The following is a 21,453-nucleotide window of genomic DNA, read 5'->3' on the forward strand; positions in this document are numbered from 1 at the left end:
AATGGGAAAAAGCTTCATAAATATTGCATATTAGTATCTAGACCACTTCATCTATGAATTTAGTTTTATATTTATATATATATACTGCGGCGGCAACGACGACTGATGACAATGATGACGATGATGACGACTGCGGCGGCAACGACAATGACGATGACAATGATGGCCACGATGACGGTGATGACGATGATGATGACTGCGGCGGCAACGACGATGATGACAATGATGACGATGATGACGATGATGATGACTGCGGCGGCAACGACGATGATGACAACGATGACGACGATGATTTCTCCAGCTATGGTGGTTCAGTGTATTAGTGCAGGTCTGTCAGGTCTCGTCTTCATTCTTCATCAGGCCCCCAGCAGTGTGTGCAGTGTGTGCAGTGTGTGCAGTGTGTGCATGTGACTGAGACTGTGACTTTACACACAACACACAGGCTTATGGCCCTCCTCTCTCTCTGACCCAGAACATCCACCCTTCACAGTGAGCCGATCCACACAAAACCTCCTTTCTCCACTGTACCGGGAGAAGCTCTCCAGAAATTAATGCTCTATTAGCACTGACCCTCATATCATATTTTAGCGACAAAATACTACCATTATTTACTTTAATATTCCAAAAAAAAAAATATTCTTTCATCATTTTTGTCCATCCATTGAAAGTCAATGCAAACAAACAAAAAATGTAATGTGTTAAAGTTATCATAAAACAAATCCATATTAATCAAGCAGTTTCTTCAGAGACATGATCAATTTTATATGATGAACTGATTTAATTTAGGCTTTTATTTACTTCCAAGTAAGGTTACAGCAGCTGGAGCGCACTTGGAGACACGCCAGATCAAACCCATGCGCATGTGGGCTTCAGTTTACCATATCTGATGTGCTCTGTGTGTGTGTGTGTGTGTGTGTGTGTGTGTGTGTGTGTGTGTGTGTGTGGAATGAAAGCCTAGATTCAATCTGTCAATTCAACAATCCCTTCAATTTGAGTCTCTCAATGATGCGATCAATGCGGTTAGAGTTAAAAAGTTAATGAGTGAATAATGACTTAATTTCACTCTGTTCCTCACACACATATGCAGAAGACTTGAGTATATAGTGCAGAGTCATTTGGCCACTTTTATGCTGTTTTTATTTAATTATTTTATTTATATTTTAGGATATAGCCATATGACTACAAAATGTTCATGAATTTGATCATCTTTATTGCATCTATATCTACTGTTGTCACATCTGTTCTAGGTTTTGTTTATGTTCATCTAGTCATGTCTTCATGTCTATTCATGTCTAACTAGATAAGGGGTGTGAGTGTGTGTGGTTTACTTATTTTATTTTGAAGATTCTCATAGCCATGGTTCCTGTTATTGTCATGCGATTCCTTTGGGTCGTGTGTTGTGTTTTCATTGGTTTGTTTTGTCAGGTGGTTCTCAGTTCTATCGTGTCATTGGTTTATCATCTTGAATACTCACAAGTGTAATCATTAGTCTTTATTTATAGCCCTCATGTCTAGCTGTGTTTGGTTGTTTGTAACCCGCGGTTGGAGAGTGTCGTCAAGTCTGTTCATGTCAAGTCTGTTGATGTTTTAAGTTGGTTTCAATAAACTACACATGGGTTAAACTCTACTCTCCGTCAATGGAGAAACTGCAATCATGTCAAAGATAACAAAATTGGGTCCCACTTTCTATTAAGTGCTTTTGACTACTATGTACTAACATTTAAATTAATCACTTGATGTCATCACTTCATGTCTGCATACATGTACATTGTACTTAAATTTAATAAACACCTGCGTGTAATTACAGCTTCTTATAGATTAGATGATTAGAAAACTTTATTAATCCCTGTAAGGGTAAACTCATTTGCCACCATTAAACAACACAAACAGACAATTAAACATTAAAAACAACAATCTATGCAAGGAATTACACAACTTCATTTAAAAAAACAAAACAAATACAAACACTGAGGCACCACTACTAATCTAACACTAAATTAACTTCTAAGTCCACTAAAAGTACAGTGCGGTGGATGACCTTCGTAAGACCTCGAGTGGATCAGGAATAAGGCCAATAACAGCCTTTCTAATCAATTTATTACTGCTATTTTTATCATCTTACTACATCCCACTACAAAACACTGACCATAATTCCCTGATAGAAGACATAAAGAAGCCTCCTCCTAATGCCAATGGACCCTCAGAAAGAATAATCTTGATTAATTTCTGTAATTAGTGGCCAAGCACCGAAGGTTTGTATCCGTTGGCGCTCTTCTTTTTCTTGTTCGCTCGAGTCTTTGGCCTCCCATGGAGCCGCTCGCGGGAAAGTTGTGAAATTTGGCACACAGATAGAGGACCGTCTAAACATTAGCCACAGCCAATCTGGAGTATCTAACTCAATCCCTGTAGCGCCACCAACTGTCCGAAGTTTCACTTACGCTTATGCTAATGACTTTTAAACTGTAAGGGCTAGAAACTAAATTATTTTTTTCCTCTGATTCCTTTTTGAAAATCCGTTTTAAATTTCTGAGAAACACCGAACTCCATCTAGGCCTTTTCTCCATTTTCATGAAAATTGACCCAGATCGTCTTCAGGCCATGCCGATAAAATGTTATGAAATTCAAGTTGGTTTTTGAATAATGCGTGAATGAACTCAACAAAGTGCACGGCAAACTGGACATGAGGCTTTACCTCCACAGCGCTTTAGCGTGTTCTCACCAAACCTGGTGTGTGTTATGACAACCATGACTACCATAAGGATACCTGCACAGTTTTGGCACAGTGCCACCTAGTGGTCATGAAAAAATAAAATTTTTGCTAATAACTTCTGAACAGTTTGGCCAAAATCACACAAATAATCACTGGTCTCTTTAGATTCAGTGCAGCATGCGGAGTCAAACAATACACAATTTTCCCATATCAACTATTTTGAATTTTGTTGTAAAATGCAATATTTTACAAACACATTGGTGTATCGTTATGAAACTTGGGGCAAATTATAATGAAATTTCAAAAAATGCTAATAGCTTTTGATTAGTTTTGACCTCTACTTTTTCAAACCTAGATCATTGCTCAGATATTCACCAACATCGAATCGCATTATCTTCAGACCACGGCGGCCAAAAACTGTGGATTTCGTGTCAATAGACGAAACTGCTTTGTACATCGCATCGACAAAATTGATGACATGATGCCAAACGACTCTGAGGCTTTATCTCTGCAATGCCTTGACATATTGACACCAAACTTGGCATGTGTCATTGTCACCTCACTCTGACCACAACACATCAATTTGGTCACAGCGCCACCTATTGGTTGAAAGTGATAAACCATTAAGTCATATTACTACTTATTTTTTTTATGATTTTTTCAGCCATTTTGCCTAAAATCCTCATTGTGCTTGGCGCCTTTCAATACATAGCAGTTAAAGACACCCAATGCACCGTGGATAATAACTGTTAATCTAGTTTTTCCTCGTTACTCCTCCTCAATGCTGTAGGATGGTGGAGGTCTTATAAACATCCACGAGACAGATTTGCTCCACAGTGAAATAGAAGTAAACGTTGAATACACATGGGTGAACACACACCTGCGCTTCTCCATATGGAAATCACAGGTAAAACATCAGTCGCATCAATTATAAATGCTGCCACCTGCTAACCTGCGCTCTCATCAGTTGCTCTGTGTGTGTGTGTGTGTGTGTGTGTGTGTGTGTGTGTGTGTGTAGTCAGGAGGGAGAGCGGCTTGCATAATCCAGCCTTTGGCACAGTGCCACATCATATTTAATGAGAGAAAGAAAAGGGCTACATGAGCTACAACACTATGGCTAAATGAAGAGAGACAAGACTGTTCCTGCCTACAGGCGCGCACACACACACACACACACACACACACACACACACACACACACGTGCATCACGGATCGTCACAGAACACAGACTGTGTGATAAACACCTCTTCCACTCAAACTGTTACATGGAGCCGTTTCATTGATAAAAAATAAATAACCTGAAACACAAGCAGTTTGTGTCATTCAGTGACTAACCTACTGTAGATATTAATAGCTTTCATATGACGTCACACCCTTATAGAAACGCCCCCCTGGAGGGCAAAACAAGGCTTTCCTCCGCTATCAGTCATTTTAACCAGCTCTGTTCTAAGTACTAATGTAGTAAGACAACGATGATGCACGCGATACACAACCATGCAGACGAACGCTGAATATAAACACGCTGTTCCTTTTCATTCATAATCAGGGCTCCTCTGCTTGCCTGTATTAGGGATGCACAATATATTGGCCACCATATCGGCAGATACATGTTCATTTTTGATGTTATCTTTATCGGGCTGATATTTTAAAGGGGTGGTTGAATGTGATTTCACTTTTCTAACTTTAGTTAGTGTGTAATGTTGCTGTTTGAGCATAAACAACATCTGCAAAGTTACAACGCTCAAAGTTCAATACAAAGGGAGATATTTGCTTTTAAAGAAATCAATTTCTAAGGACTACAGCAAACGGCCGGTTGGGACTACACGACATTCCTCCAGAGTTAGTGACATCACCAACCCCAACATTTACATAAACTCCTCCTCTATATAACACAATAAATAAAGGGGGCGAGGCCATTTTATGTTGCTTTGGAGAAGAGTTGTTGTGGTAGTAGAGTGTCATTGCCGCTATGCCGTCGAAACGCTGTTATTTTCACCCAGATTGCAGGTCCACTTTGTTCAGTCTTCCTAAGGACGGTTACAATTTATTTTTAACTCGGCCCCTCATAATTATAATCCAAATGTCGCTCTCTATGCTGCACATTTTCCGGAGGAAAGCTTCCTCAATCTACGCAAGTTCAATGCAGGATTCGCAAACGGCTTGTCCTGAAAGATCAAGCAGTTCCAACTTTAAAAACAGAAGCTGTTGTTTACGAGCCACAACCTGTAAGTATGATTTGTGTTTTCCTGTAATAGTTTGTATTGTTAGGTGCAGTATATGGATCACAAGTACCCAAAACTATTATTAAATTGTTTTTGTACATATCAGCCATTGACCACGCTGATACTGGTACTGGCCATTGAAAGAGTCGAGCACTTCCGCTAGTAGTGCATCCACAGAGAAGATGTTTGTCTGTTTAATTCCAGAGTCTGTTCTGAAGTCAGGTAGAATGAAATCCTAAGTCTAAACGCTCATTAGCATTGGTAGCGAACTGATCAGTGCTTTAGCAGAATCTGTGGCCTTGGATGAATGAAATATTTAGACGTGCTTCAGTCGGTTGGATTGAGCGCTGGCTCTCTTTTCACCCGGGCCTCTATTGAGGGAGGGTTTCAAGTGGTCTAGAGCCCTGAATAATTCAAGTCTTTACCAAGGTGCAAGATACACACACACACACACACACACACACACACACACACACACACACACACACACACACACACACACACACACACACACACACACACACACACACACACACACACACACTCACATATCTGGATTAAACAAAAGCAATACACACCTAGATTAGCACTCCAGTGAACATGAATGATAAAACTCCTACAAGAAAACACTTTCCCTGCTAAAATCAAGTGAATCTTTTCTTTATTGGTCACTGATTTTGTTAATCTATTACTCTAAAAGTGTACTAAGTAACCACTTCATCCATCAAGGATGACGGAGCGTTAAACACACTGCTCTTTCAGAGCGTCACATGTCTGTTTCGTCTGCTACTCTTGCTCTGGGATCAGGAGAGAGTCGTGAGCGCTTGGGGCCGCGACAGACAAAAGTCTCCAAGCAACAGTGAGCCGAGAAAACACAACGGCGAAGCAAACTTTGGTGCATGTGACCGGTGTTCGTGCGGAACAATGTTCCTGGAGGAGGATGACAATACAGGCAAAGACAAACCAAAAAAACAAGGAGGGACTAACATGGCAAACAATGAAATTAAACACCTTATGTGTTCTTGGGAAAAAATTATATACTGCATATTTTTTTTAAAACTGCGTATTGATGTTTGAAAACTTGACTAATATATATACACACACACAGTAGTCAACATTTGAAGTGGATCGAAACCTTTCAAAGTTATACACTCATTTTGAACAATACCCCTTCTTGTCTTAGGACAACTTTGATTAACTTTTTTGATCCACTTCAAATGTTGACTAATATATATATATATATATATATATATATATATATATATATATATATATATATATATATATATATATATATATATATATATATATATATATATATTTTTTTTTTTTTTTTTTTGTTTTTTTTTTTTTTGTTTTGTTTTTTTTTTGTTTTTTTTAGGGCTGTCAAAAGATTAATCGCGATTAATTAATGTCGCGATCCAAAATAAAAGTTTGTGTTTACATAATATATGTGTGTGTACTGTGTATAATTAAATTTGTATATATAAATACACACACATGCTTGTATATATTTAAGAAAAATGTGTAATTTATATATAAAAAAATTATATTTATATATAATATAAATTATATATAAATATATACAGTATATATGTATGCAAATATTTCTTAAATATATACATGCATGTGTGTGTATTTATATATACAAAATAATTATACAGAGTACACACACATATATTAGCCTATGTAAACACAAACTTTTATTTTGGATGCGATTAATCGCGATTAATCTTTTGACAGCTCTAATATATATATATATCTGAGTCCAGGTTCAGAAAGTAAAAGTCCTCCTCAGTATTTTGTTCCAATCACCTGGATTTGCTAATTAGCACAGTTTTTCAGAAGTAATTAGTGAAATCAGCTGGCTGGGTTCATGGGTGGAATAAACATATGGCAGGACTTTCTGACCCCTGGACTTTAAACCTCTGTGTGTGTGTGTGTGTGTGTGTGTGTGTGTGTGTGTGTGTGTGTGTGTGTGTGTGTATATATGTGTGTGTATATATGTGTGTGTGTATATATATATATATATATATATATATATATATATATATATATTAGGCATGTGCCGGTATCACATTTTCATGCTGCGATTAATTGAGTGAGCTTTTATCACGGTATACGGTATTATCACGATATTTTAAATGATGTTTTATAAACAAAGTTCGGGAGGAGCACATTCAAATAATCAATCCAATCTACTCGTCATCAAACAATTATGTCTACCCTAATCAGCATGACAAGAAGTATATATATATCCACTCTGTCAACTCACCTAATACTCCGTGACAGTTTTCCAGCATCCCTCCACCACCCCGACTCCTCACTCTTGGCTCAATCTTTTACAGCCAGGAATACGGGGGGAGTACTCTGGGTTCGGGCCGAATACCGAGCCCGGAGCCCTCTCCTCGGACAGCACGCCAAATACGCATCTATTTCTATCTGACTTATTTGTAAGTGTGAACTAGTGAATTGCACATGAGAAACAGATGGATTGGGGGGGGGGGGATGTAAAAATAAAATAAAACTTGCATCACAAGGTGTAATTGTGATTGTCAAAACATTTGGTAACTAAACTGAATTTTATTAAGTTTAGTGACAACATGTTACAATGATTACATGGTACAATGACTGGTAGGCTACTGTTTGTATTGCTTAACACAAATTTAACGATTTCAATTCAATACTTGGGATTTGATTTAAATCTCGATTCAGTATTGACTAATTTTGGATACATATTAGGAAGGCTACAGTAGATAGCCCACATGTTATTTTTTTCTCATGAAAAAAAATATTGCACATAATGCTATGTAACCTTATAGAGCCCTATCAGCTGGTATTATTAAAGGTTACAAATAACTAATTAAATCAAATATAATGTGGTTTTCATTATAATAACAATTATGTAATGACACAAGTAAAAATATAATAAATATGTAAAAAAGTGCACATATTCAGCAAAATACTCCTCTTCATCTATTTGTTTTAGTCATCTAACATGCTGCTGGTCATTAAATGGTTTAAATGTAACGTTCTGTGACACAATTGTTCTCCTGTTTCATATCAAAAGTAACCTGCTCTGTCTTGTTTGACGGTCTTCGTGTCCTCTTTGCTCCGCGATTTTTCTCTGCGTGAGAAAACGGTTGTGTGGCGTGAGCGTGTGAAGAGTCTCGCACTGAATGCGTCGAGTTGGCAGCTCTGCTTTTAGAAGCGGGATGGATCCGGATAGATCGGCGGCGGCCATAGACTGTAGGCGGCGGCTTTCCTCCTTCCACCATGCTGCTTCTCCATGTGAGGACTGTTTACATTGGACTAGAAGTGCGCACCGGCCGCATGCTTATACACGTGGCGATTGTTTACATCAGAGTGCGCACGTGTTTCGCGCAGCATATACGCAGTGTTTGTTTAAGCGGTTGATGGAAAATAAGCTATAATGCGTGTTCTAAAAATCTAAATTCAGATCTATTATTTTTCACGGTATTTTGAAGTGCCCGCGATAACAATATCGTGCATATTCATTACCGCGATTTATCGCATTACCGAATACCGGCACATGCCTAATATATATATATATATATTTATATATAGCCTAGGATTTATAGTGGTTTTTGGGTGCTGACAGTTCTACATTTACCGTTAGCATGATGAAGCACGACACATTCAAGAGTGCTAAAAAAGCGTAGACATTTATGGGGGATAAAGTCTCTAAATTCATCTTAACAAATCTAAGTAACTCACTCCTCAGCCTCACTGATGGGCCAGTTGCTCTTCGCCGACCGGACGACGAGTCCAGCTGAAGATAAGGCGGACTCGAGTGCAGTCGATGTGATGATTAACAGAGGAACGCACATTAGCAGGAGCGAGCGCTCACAGTCATGCTGAGACATGCACTCGGCACCGACTTACGTCCTCAACATCAGAGGAAGGAAACACTCTCTCGATGGCATGGGTTCATGTAGAGCGTCAGTGTGTGTGTAGCAGAGCAAACTGAGACAGACTTTAGATTCAACAGCAGTGTTTTTGAGCTTTAATATTCACAGACACTATATCACAATCTGATTCAGTGTACAGCTTTTGATTTATTCAGCCAAACTTCGTTGACATTCCCATTTATACTGTAAATTTCATTTGTGACTGGATTCTGTGATTCTGTCTTTATTTTCAACATCGCGGAAATCAAAGGGTCCTACTGAAATACTGTAGGTGGGATGAGATGTGATTTTCTTTACCAAAGTGGATTTGCTGCTTCAGGATTTGCTTGCCTCACAGACCGTTCTTGCTTCTCTAAAAAGAAATGTGGGATTTAAAGTCCCCCTGTAATCAATCATTTATCCCTTAAAACTCATCTTTGATCACCAAAATTACATATTTAAAAGTTTTTTCATGCCTTCAAATATCTAGAATGTAACTCGACACCCTTGCCTAATTTGTTATCCGCGGTTCTATGAATATGCAAATGAGCCCCGCCTCCACTCACTCACACCAGCTTAGAGATCCACTCGCTCAAATTACTGAGTTGAACTTACTATATTACTAAAAGTATCAGATTTTTCTTATTAACAGAAAAATATACTGGTATAACCTGGCTTTACTTGAGACTCCCCTGCTAGTTCGCTGTTAATGATATGCGAAAGCCCGCCCCCCTCGTGACCTGATTGGTTACAAGGTAGTTTGTGGCGTCAGAAACACCAGCGATTTCAAAGCGTGTTTTTGAGACTGTCTTTGGTTCACTGCAGTTTTAAGGAGGAAATACTCAGCAATGCTGTCGACTTATGAACTTACACATGGTTTGTCTTAAAGCATATTAAAAACACCACATAGACACATAAACAACATTAAAAGCTGGATTTTCACCACAGGGGGACTTTAAGGCCAGCAAAGTACTGTACACAACAATATGTGGCTCACACATTGCAGGCGCGCTGTATACTGTGACAATGACAAACTGCAGCACTAAAAATGGACATAGTCATCTATAGATATCCACTGAACTTGGCGTGTGTTTGCTATTAGCAGGAGTGTTTGCTAGCGGGCTCACAGAACTGTTTCTCCACCATGGCCTGAGAGATGAAACTGATGATAGACAACACTCAGCATCCCCTCTCGTTTCATCACGTTACAGATGGCCAGCGCATGAAGTTATCAGAAATCAAGAGATGTTCAGAAACAAACTTCTCCCATTGCTGGGTCAGCACAGTCCACGGAAATATGAACACATTTCATGCTTAAATTTAAATAAACATTTGTGTGTGCGATACTTTTGTGAGAACCTTAGTTCAAGAAGTATATGAAGAATCAAAAAAAGCCAAAAACATACTTGCATCAATAAAATTGATAACTATCTTTTATCAGTTTGAAATCTAATATATAATCTGTATTTGTGGAAACACTGGTCTAGTGAAAGTGGATCTTCAGTCGCAGCGACAGCCGTACACAAACCAATAAACTATGCTAATTCCTGCAAGATGAAGCCAGACGACGTCTCTGGTTACTCTAGCCGTTTTCTCCCTCAAAAGACTGAATCGATCTAAGGTTGCTCAGATTCCTGGCCTCGTCTCTGCCGGGAGGATTGTGGGTAACCGGGGAGTATCGCTGAGAAATCTCATCAGCTCGAGCCGGAACCAAAGGCAACGTGATCCGGGCTGAGCTTCACTCCTCTCCTGAGCCACCAGGAGGAAGAAAAGACACTGAACAAGAAGTAAATGCCAAGCGCCGAGAGGTCAAGCCTGATCTCTATCTCTTTCAGGATGCAGATAATGAGAGTCTTTCACCTGGAGCGGACAGATCCCGTACTGTGAGCTGCTAACCGACTCCACAAACACTCCCGCTTAAAGACTCAGTTCAGCTTATTCCTCAGACCTTTCTGTCCTCCATTCAACTGATGTTTGGCAGAACGGTGCTCTTTTATAAAAAGAAAAAGTTTTTCATTTCAGGTGGGTCAACTATCCTCTTTAGTAAAGCTAGTCAAACCTTTCCAGTGTGAGCTCACAAGATTTCTGGCACAAAAGCGTGATTATAAAGTGGTGTCATCTGGTGGCCTGTAGGCCGGCTCCAGCTCTGTGGACCTGATAGGTGGAGTTATGTTAGCCATAGGGTTATTACGCTGGGCTCGACAAGAAGCATGCGTTCTCAAGCTTTGCCAATTTAAATATTCAAGTGCAAGGCGGCGTGAAAGATCTCAACTCAATAGTGCGTACAGAAAGCCGCTTCTCAGACAGCGCGTGAATGCTGAATCGAGCTCTTTCACGTCTTCTTGCGCTTGAACAGACAAATTCACACAGAATTATGTTAAAAAAAAGATGGTCTTAAACAGTCAGTTATGAACTGTGAATACTGTTAAGTGAACATAAACAGTTGAGAAATGTAATGCATGTGTATCAGTATATTGGATCTGTGCAGCTCTTAAAGTGACAGCAGCCTAATATTACTACTAAAGTTTTTGTTGTTTAACAAGCAGGGGCAAAAAAATTATAATTATAATAATTCACACTGCTCTTGACTGAATAACTTCAGTAACTTTAATAAGAATTCATCCATTTTTAATGTATCCAGGGAAGACTGCAGTGCTATTTTACATCTGATTATTCATGTTCTCTACATGAAAACTACTGTTAGACTGTCCTGAAAAACAGTGTTTATTTTACTTACGTATTATATTTGTCCTATTGCTTTGTAATTGGATTAGTCATTTTTATTTTATAACTAACAGTTTGCTTGTCTTTAACAATATTTGATTATTTGGCTTGTAGTTTTTGGTGTCATAACCTCATTGAGTAATGTCGTGGGTCAAAAACAACGAACACACTAGCCCCTTTCACACAGCTATCCCAGTAAATGACCAGTAAAGACTGTGTGAGTGAAAGAGGCCAGTAACTAGGCCTATTTTATTTCTTTATTACTGTTTTGTGTTGGGACCAGTGAACATTTTGGCAGAGCCCGTTAAACGCAGAGCGGTGTGTTGTGGTGGGTGACGGGAGCTGGACATCAGCGATCAGACGTTTATGACGGCTGTATTATGTCTGCTTTGATCTGTTCATGTTCAGGCCTGTCTGGACGAGCCACACGCTTGTGTTCAACTCTTCCGGCTTCACCACACAACCGCTGTGTGATAAGAAGCTCAAAACTACTGACAAAGTGCATTCAAAATGTGCCCTCCTGTATGTGTGCACCCATACTAAATTTATTTTTTTATTTTTTTAAACCTGCCAAGCAGTAACAGGGAGAATCCTATAATTAAATGTCTGGGTTATTTTCCCAAGTTTATTTTCATTTCTGAGAGTCTTCCTGTAAGGACATACTACTGTTTTGTTGATGTATACACTAACCATTCATTAAATCCAAAACAATACGTTTTTATAAATGTACAGTTCAGTGGCGTAACTTTGTTTTAAAAAGTGGGTGGGACAGGTGGGGGGGGATAACTCAATGCTAAATCATAAAACAGATGTATGTACAGTAACATTACGATGTCCAGCAATCGATTTAAATAGTAGGCCTACAGGGATTGGGTTTAATTAGTCGTTTAATGAGGCCTATTATATGTTGATCCGACTATTTTAAGAGTGTATTTAAATGGTCCAGGGGCAGAACTTTCGCCCAGCGCGGGAGAGGTTTTCGGTTCTTGGTTCCAATCCGCACTCATGTAGTTTTTTTTTTTTTTTTTTTTTTTTTTTTTTCTTCTCTCGATTATGTTTTTCAGTGGTTGTATATCAGGCATGGACACGTTTGTGTGCATTTTGTTTTGTAATTTAACCGGAACGAATAGAAAGTCTCTCTCCACAACGGATTGAAGCGCGCGTCCGAGTGAAGACTGTGCGCGAGCCACAAACAGACACAGTATCCGACCGCGCGCCACTGATCGCAGTGGCAACGAGCACTTTGATCACTTGATTTCAAAAACAACACATTTCAGCGCTAGATCGCCTCTTATTTGACAAACGAACGAAATTAATGCTCTGGTAGTTAATTGGAGATGTTTTGTTTATTTGTATTGGTACATTCGTGCCGCGAGATGTTTCAAAAGTGGTGGGGACAATATCGACCTTAGCAAAAAGTGGTGGGGACATGTCCCACCCGTCCCACCCGCAAATTACGCCTATGGTACAGTTTAATTTTGTGCATTGCACTGCAGTGGACTTAGTGTTAGCTCACCCAAAAATGAAAAGTATCCTATGATTTACTTACACTCAACCAATGCTATAGATATGAGTTTTACTAAACAAATCCTGGCTCTTCCAAGCTTTATAAGGGCAGTGAATGGAGGATAAGATTTTGAAGCCCAAAAATGATAAATCCATCCATGATAAAAGTAATCCGCACGGCTCCGGGGTTTAATAAGGACCTTCTGAGGCGAAGCCATGCGTTTGAGTGAGAAATATCCATATTTATAGCTTTATCAACTAAAGAACTAGCTTCCAGAAGACGGCCATATGCGTTGATTTATGGAGCAAGAGTGACCTCTGACCCAACCCATTACACTGACAAACACAGAAGCACAGAGAATAGAGCAAAACAATGGTCATGATTAGAGGACTAAAACGAGTATTTTTAAAGAGAAGAGTGGGAAGAGCTTGAGTTTGTTGCCCAGCGCTATCTGTTCAATTCTTAGAACTATATCTTTATGTGTGAAGATATATGCGTTTATGTGTGAACGGGCCTTTAGTCCTTAAAAAGGCTTAAATGGTTATATGCAAAATATTTTTAAAAATATATATACTTTTTTTTTTTTCCAATACTGAGGCAAATATGACAGACACTCCTTGACAGCTGTTGTGAGATTCACCCAGACAAGCTCACACGTGTCTATTATACCTGAGACGGTTCATGAGCCCATTCAGAGATGATGAACACACACACACACACACACACACACGGTTCTTTTAGCAAGGCAAATAAAAAATCCAAATCCTTGTAACTGGAAAAGCGGAGTGGACAAACTCGCACACCAGCTCAAGCTATCCACTGTACAATCAAACCATTTACTGTATATAAGTATTTCCATAAACATTTTATCCTATGTGCCAGCTTTGTGTGGGTTTCCAGAGAAGCAATCCTGTCAAAAACGGTCCAAAATAACAGGAACTAAAATACACTGGAATAATGTTTGGGAAGAGTGAAAGTGAAAGTGATATTTGGAGGCCAAGTAAGTATGGCAACCAATACTCTTTATTTATTCATTTAACACATCTAAGTTAACGCACACACATTACGAAGTGGTGAGTACTGAACACACACACACACCTGAGGAGTGGGCAGCATTCACTGTGGCGTTGGGGAGCGATTGGGGGTTCGGTGATCAAAAGCACCTCAGATTTTCCTGCTAGTATTGAGGATTGAACCCTTCGGGTTCTCAGTCAGAGTCTATAACCATTAGGCCACGATGAGGAGGAGGAGTGAGAGGATGAGAGGATAAGAGGATAAGAGGTTTGGTGTCTATAGATGCGATGAGCAAAAGCAGATGTTCAGGAGCACAGGAAGTTACACACACACACAAACAAACACTAATGCGCTGGAGCGCATCCACCGACTCATGATCCAGTGAGAACAACACCATCCAAACACTGGCCTCATGAACCAGTGGAGAACTTTCTGCTGGTCACACTTGATAAAGCAAAAGCCATTAAGCGATTCGATTTGAGACCAACCTTAACTACTCTAAGAGTCAGTCAGGAGAGAACGAGATGGAGAGAAGAATTCACTCGTTTATCACCCAAACTGCTCAGCAATCATGCATTAAAACACTTGAGGACACAGGTGTAACCGTACAGCCTCATTAACGAACACACACACACACTGCAGAGTAAGCAAGGAAGAGAAGGCCAACAGAGCAATTCAGGAAGCTTTATCGCTACACAAACATCATGCCCACTTCTCATATATCACAAACATCACATATTCTCAGTAACTCCAGCTGTCTCCTGTTGGAAGATATCAGTCACACAGATGAAGAGATGATCCATCACAGTCCAGACCAGAGCAAACGCATCTACCCTGAGGTTTGTAGCCAACACTCTCAGACTCAAATAAACCTCCTGCATTTCAAAAACATGCGCCAAACAGAGCACTGGTGGACACAGCCTCACATTAGGGTTTGGAGAGTGCAAACCCTCAAGCCCAACAGAAACACGCATCTCAGCAGAACACGCTCCACGGCTGGATGTGCGTCTACATTCAGCGGTTATGATCGACAAAGTCTTTGTGTTAGTGAAACAGCATCAGGCCTGCGATAGTTTGAGGAGCAGTGAAGACAGAAGGTGTTCGAGCCGTCGTGTTGAGCAGCTGCAGCTCCGCATCTGAATGCATGACAGAACGCGGCGGAACATGACGCGCTCGAACAGAACGCAGTGGAACATGACGCGTTCCAGCAGAACGCAGCGCGAGACAGACAGTAAACACGAGTCTTACCTTTGGAATTGCTGAATGCGGTGTACCAGGATAACGATATAAACCCACACAACGCGAAGAGTATGACTGTTAGGAAGGTGCCATTTCTGAGCCTCATCTCCGGGTCCGCGCCGGGATCATGTCCGAACCGAACCGTGCGCTGCGTGCGTGCGTGCGTGCGTTAATGACAGCGCGCGCACATGAGGGATGAGAATGTGAGAGCCTGTGTACAGACAGATGCCGTTTATACAGGAGGGTGTGTGTGTGTTTGTAAGAGAGAGCGAGAGAGAGAGAGAGAGTGTGTATGTTCGGGCTCGTGCACGCGGTGCAGCTGCTCCTCCTCGCGGTCGAAGTAGAAACACACGCGCACGGTTTATTTGAGCATCATGTTGTAGGCTACACACTGTTTTGCAGTTTTGATTCATATTGCAAACAGCCTAGTATTTGAGTCCTGGTGTTTCTCAAACAGATGAACACAGGCTCTGCTGTAACACGTTTAAGAGTGCGGCCTGTTCTTCAGTCAAACCAAAAATTATTCAGACACCAGACATCATTTTTGATATTTTCTTTTTACCAGTGGGTGCAGGACTCTATAGTTCATTTATGAGGAGAGCAAAATAAAGTAACCTGTGTCATATTATACCCAAAAATTCTTCATACAGTTGACTACCAGTAAAATTGATTAAAAACAATGGGACCAAAAATTATATTTTTTCTTTAATTGCTAATAAGATCTTTTTACACACAGACTGAACAAAATGAAGCATTGCTTGGTGATTGGTTGAGCTAAACTGATTATCTAATTGTGTAGTTAAATTTAACAGCTGACAGATATTCAACATAATTCATGTGTGAGACAGTTTTGATGGACAAAACCAGTCAAATATCAACTGATCAAATATCACCATTTTCTAAACTATAGCGAATAAACTGTGATAATGAGAGAAATGTTGAAGGAGTCTGAATAATCTTTTGGTTTGACTGTATAAACCTGTCTCATAATGTAAATAATGCGCCTGTTAACGTGATTTTAGTTTGAGAAAAATTATTAACTTCTTATTATTAATATTATTAATACTTTTCTGTGTTAAAGTGAGGCTATGCTTTACCCCACAAGAAATACATTGAACATCTCAATACACACATTTTAACAGAATTAATGTAAGTGGATTTATAAGATTATAAACTTCACATTTCTGCATTTAAACTCCTCAAACATTGACCCTCATTCACTTTGATTAGAAGTGCCTGACTGTAACCTCGATGCTTTAAGAAAACAGGGCTTGTTATCAGCATTCTGGCACAAATACAGTAGATTGAGCTTCACTTGCACTGAACCCAGAATATTAGTCTATAAATGGACAAATCTATATTGCTTCGATAAGATTCTTATTTGTCCTCATTGCTTTTCAGTATATAATAATGTTAATGGGCCTATATAAAACATATTTTAATATATTTTCAATTTGTATTATGTAAAATAACTTAATATACCTTTTGCATTCACCCAAATGTATTTTAGGATTGGAAATTTATTTTATTTCCCCTTGAAGTACATTATAATATATTTCCTTCTATATGTAGTCTCGGGTCAAAAGGATTAGTTTTATAGTAAATATACAGAGATATATAATCATTCTGTTTTAGACAGATGGATGAATGGATAGATGGATAGATAGAATGATGGATGGATGTCCTGGCCACTGGCTCCACCTATAGCTGGTGTGTGGCGAGTGCACTGGCTCCACCTATAGCTGGTGTGTGGCGAGAGCACTGGCTCCACCTATAGCTGGTGTGTGTTGAGTGCACTGGCTCCACCTATAGCTGGTGTGTGGCGAGAGCACTGGCTCCACCTATAGCTGGTGTGTGGCGAGAGCACTGGCTCCACCTATAGCTGGTGTGTGGCAAGAGCACTGTCTCCACCTATAGCTGGTGTGTGGCGAGAGCACTGGCTCCACCTATAGCTGGTGTGTGGCGAGAGCACTGGCTCCACCTATAGCTGGTGTGTGGCGAGCGCACTGGCTCCACCTATAGCTGGTGTGTGGCGAGCGCACTGGCTCCACCTATAGCTGGTGTGTGTTGAGTGCACTGGCTCCACCTATAGCTGGTGTGTGGCGAGAGCACTGGCTCCACCTATAGCTGGTGTGTGGCGAGAGCACTGTCTCCACTTATAGCTGGTGTGTGGCGAGCGCACTGTATCCACCTATAGCTGGTGTGTGGCGAGAGCACTGGCTCCACCTATAGCTGGTGTGTGGCAAGAGCACTGTCTCCACCTATAGCTGGTGTGTGGCAAGAGCACTGTCTCCACCTATAGCTGGTGTGTGGCGAGAGCACTGGCTCCACCTATAGCTGGTGTGTGGCAAGAGCACTGTCTCCACCTATAGCTGGTGTGTGGCGAGCGCACTGGCTCCACCTATAGCTGGTGTGTGGCGAGCGCACTGGCTCCACCTATAGCTGGTGTGTGGCGAGAGCACTGGCTCCACCTATAGCTGGTGTGTGGCGAGCGCACTGTCTCCACCTATAGCTGGAGTGTAGCGAGTGCACTGTCTCCACCTATAGCTGGTGTGTGGCGAGTGCACTGTCTCCACCTATAGCTGGTGTGTGGCGAGAGCACTGGCTCCTATAACTGGTGTGTGGTGAGAGCACTGTCTCCACCTATAGCTGGAGTGTGGCGAGCGCACTGTCTCCACCTATAGCTGGTGTGTGTTGAGTGCACTGTCTCCACCTATAGCTGGTGTGTGGTGGGTGCACTGTCTCCACCTATAGCTGGTGTGTGGCGAGAGCACTGGCTCCACCTATAGCTGGTGTGTGGCGAGAGCACTGTCTCCACCTATAGTTGGTGTGTGGCGAGAGCACTGGCTCCACCTATAGCTGGTGTGTGGCGAGAGCACTGGCTCCACCTATAGCTGGTGTGTGGCGAGCGCACTGTCTCCACCTATAGCTGGTGTGGGGCGAGAGCACTGGCTCCACCTATAGCTGGTGTGTGGCGAGAGCACTGGCTCCACCTATAGCTGGTGTGTGTTGAGCACACTGGCTCCTCCTATAGCTGGTGTGTGGCGAGCGCACTGGCTCCACCTATAGCTGGTGTGTGGCGAGCGCACTGTCTCCACCTATAGCTGGTGTGTGGCGAGCGCACTGGCACCACCTATAGCTGGTGTGTGGTGAGCGCACTGTCTCCACCTATAGCTGGTGTGTGGCGAGATCACTGGTTCCACCTATAGCTGGTGTGTGGTGAGCGCACTGGCACCACCTATAGCTGGTGTGTGGCGAGCGCACTGTCTCCACCTATAGCTGGTGTGTGGGGAGCGCACTGTCTCAACCTATAGCTGGTGTGTGGCGAGCGCACTGGCTCCACCTATAGCTGGTGTGTGGCGAGCGCACTGTCTCCACCTATAGCTGGTGTGTGGCGAGCGCACTGGCACCACCTATAGCTGATGTGTGGCGAGCGCACTGTCTCCACCTATAGCTGGTGTGTGTTGAGTGCACTGTCTCCACCTATAGCTGGTGTGTGGCGAGAGCACTGGCTCCACCTATAGCTGGTGTGTGGCGAGCGCACTGGCTACACCTATAGCTGGTGTGTGGTGAGCGCACTGGCTCCACCTATAGCTGGTGTGTGGTGAGCGCACTGGCTCCACCTATAGCTGGTGTGTGGCGAGCGCACTGTCTCCACCTATAGCTGGTGTGTGGCGAGAGCACTGGCTCCACCTATAGCTGGTGTGTGGCGAGCGCACTGTCTCAACCTATAGCTGGTGTGTGTTGAGTGCACTGGCTCCACCTATAGCTGGTGTGTGGCGAGAGCACTGTCTCAACCTATAGCTGGTGTGTGGCGAGTGCACTGGCTCCACCTATAGCTGGTGTGTGGCGAGTGCACTGGCTCCACCTATAGCTGGTGTGTGGCGAGTGCACTGGCTCCACCTATAGCTGGTGTGTGACGAGTGCACTGGCTCCACCTATAGCTGGTGTGTGGCGAGAGCCCTGTCTCCACCTATAACTGGTGTGTGGCGAGCGCACTGGCTCCACCTATAGCTGGTGTGTGGCGAGCGCACTGGCTCCACCTATAGCTGGTGTGTGGCGAGCGCACTGGCTCCACCTATAGCTGGTGTGTGGCGAGCGCACTGTCTCCACCTATAGCTGGTGTGTGGCGAGAGCACTGGCTCCACCTATAGCTGGTGTGTGGCAAGCGCACTGTCTCAACCTATAGCTGGTGTGTGGCGAGCGCACTGTCTCCACCTATAGCTGGTGTGTGGCGAGAGCACTGGCTCCACCTATAGCTGGTGTGTGGCAAGCGCACTGTCTCAACCTATAGCTCGTGTGTGTTGAGTGCACTGGCTCCACCTATAGCTGGTGTGTGGCGAGAGCACTGTCTCCACCTATAGCTGGTGTGTGGCAAGCGCACTGGCTCCACCTATAGCTGGTGTGTGGCGAGAGCACTGTCTCCACCTATAGCTGGTGTGTGGCAAGCGCACTGGCTCCACCTATAGCTGGTGTGTGGCGAGAGCACTGGCTCCACCTATAGCTGGTGTGTGTTGAGAGCACTGGCTCCACCTATAGCTGGTGTGTGTTGAGTGCACTGGCTCCACCTATAGCTGGTGTGTGGCGAGTGCACTGGCTCCACCTATAGCTGGTGTGTGGCGAGAGCACTGGCTCCACCTATAGCTGGTGTGTGGCGAGAGCACTGGCTCCACCTATAGCTGGTGTGTGGCAAGAGCACTGTCTCCACCTATAGCTGGTGTGTGGCGAGAGCACTGGCTCCACCTATAGCTGGTGTGTGGCGAGAGCACTGGCTCCACCTATAGCTGGTGTGTGGCGAGCGCACTGGCTCCACCTATAGCTGGTGTGTGGCGAGCGCACTGGCTCCACCTATAGCTGGTGTGTGTTGAGTGCACTGGCTCCACCTATAGCTGGTGTGTGGCGAGAGCACTGGCTCCACCTATAGCTGGTGTGTGGTGAGCGCACTGTCTCCACCTATAGCTGGTGTGTGGCGAGCGCACTGTCTCCACCTATAGCTGGTGTGTGTTGAGTGCACTGGCTCCACCTATAGCTGGTGTGTGGCGAGAGCACTGGTTCCACCTATAGCTGGTGTGTGGCGAGAGCACTGGTTCCACCTATAGCTGGAGTGTAGCGAGTGCACTGGCTCCACCTATAGCTGGTGTGTGGCGAGTGCACTGTCTCCACCTATAGCTGGTGTGTGGCGAGAGCACTGGCTCCACCTATAACTGGTGTGTGGTGAGAGCACTGTCTCCACCTATAGCTGGAGTGTGGCGAGCGCACTGTCTCCACCTATAGCTGGTGTGTGTTGAGTGCACTGTCTCCACCTATAGCTGGTGTGTGGTGGGTGCACTGTCTCCACCTATAGCTGGTGTGTGGCGAGAGCACTGTCTCCACCTATAGCTGGTGTGTGGCGAGAGCACTGTCTCCACCTATAGCTGGTGTGTGGCGAGAGCACTGGCTCCACCTATAGCTGGTGTGTGGCGAGCGCACTGTCTCCACCTATAGCTGGTGTGGGGCGAGAGCACTGGCTCCACCTATAGCTGGTGTGTGGCGAGAGCACTGGCTCCACCTATAGCTGGTGTGTGTTGAGCGCACTGGCTCCACCTATAGCTGGTGTGTGGCGAGCGCACTGGCTCCACCTATAGCTGGTGTGTGGCGAGCGCACTGTCTCCACCTATAGCTGGTGTGTGGCGAGCGCACTGGCACCACCTATAGCTGGTGTGTGGTGAGCGCACTGTCTCCACCTATAGCTGGTGTGTGGCGAGATCACTGGCTCCACCTATAGCTGGTGTGTGGTGAGCGCACTGTCTCCACCTATTGCTGGTGTGTGGTGAGCGCACTGTCTCAACCTATAGCTGGTGTGTGGCGAGTGCACTGGCTCCACCTATAGCTGGTGTGTGGTGAGCGCACTGACTCCACCTATAGCTGGTGTGTGGCGAGCGCACTGGCACCACCTATAGCTGGTGTGTGGCGAGCGCACTGTCTCCACCTATAGCTGGTGTGTGTTGAGTGCACTGTCTCCACCTATAGCTGGTGTGTGGCGAGAGCACTGGCTCCACCTATAGCTGGTGTGTGGCGAGCGCACTGGCTCCACCTATAGCTGGTGTGTGGCGAGCGCACTGGCTCCACCTATAGCTGGTGTGTGG

The 21,453-nt window shown here is 43.4% G+C and overlaps 1 protein-coding gene across 3 annotated transcripts in view; it reads right to left on the minus strand.

Moving 5' to 3' along the window:
• Positions 1 to 15,665, minus strand: part of mgat4b (alpha-1,3-mannosyl-glycoprotein 4-beta-N-acetylglucosaminyltransferase B) — a 155,912-nt gene extending 140,247 nt beyond the window's left edge. For all 3 annotated transcript variants that reach the window (XR_014031423.1, XM_081383568.1, XM_081383569.1), the window contains exon 1: positions 15,338 to 15,665. Coding sequence is in view for 2 of the 3 variants with exons in the window: in XM_081383568.1 (XP_081239694.1) it covers positions 15,338 to 15,434 (97 nt within the window). In the remaining variant the exon portion in view is untranslated. The remainder of the gene's footprint in view (positions 1 to 15,337) is intronic.
• Positions 15,666 to 21,453: the final 5,788 nt, after the last annotated feature.

The sequence above is a fragment of the Scardinius erythrophthalmus genome (assembly GCF_964197995.2).
Source record: "Scardinius erythrophthalmus genome assembly, chromosome: 13".
Classification (NCBI taxonomy): Eukaryota; Metazoa; Chordata; class Actinopteri; order Cypriniformes; family Leuciscidae; genus Scardinius; species Scardinius erythrophthalmus.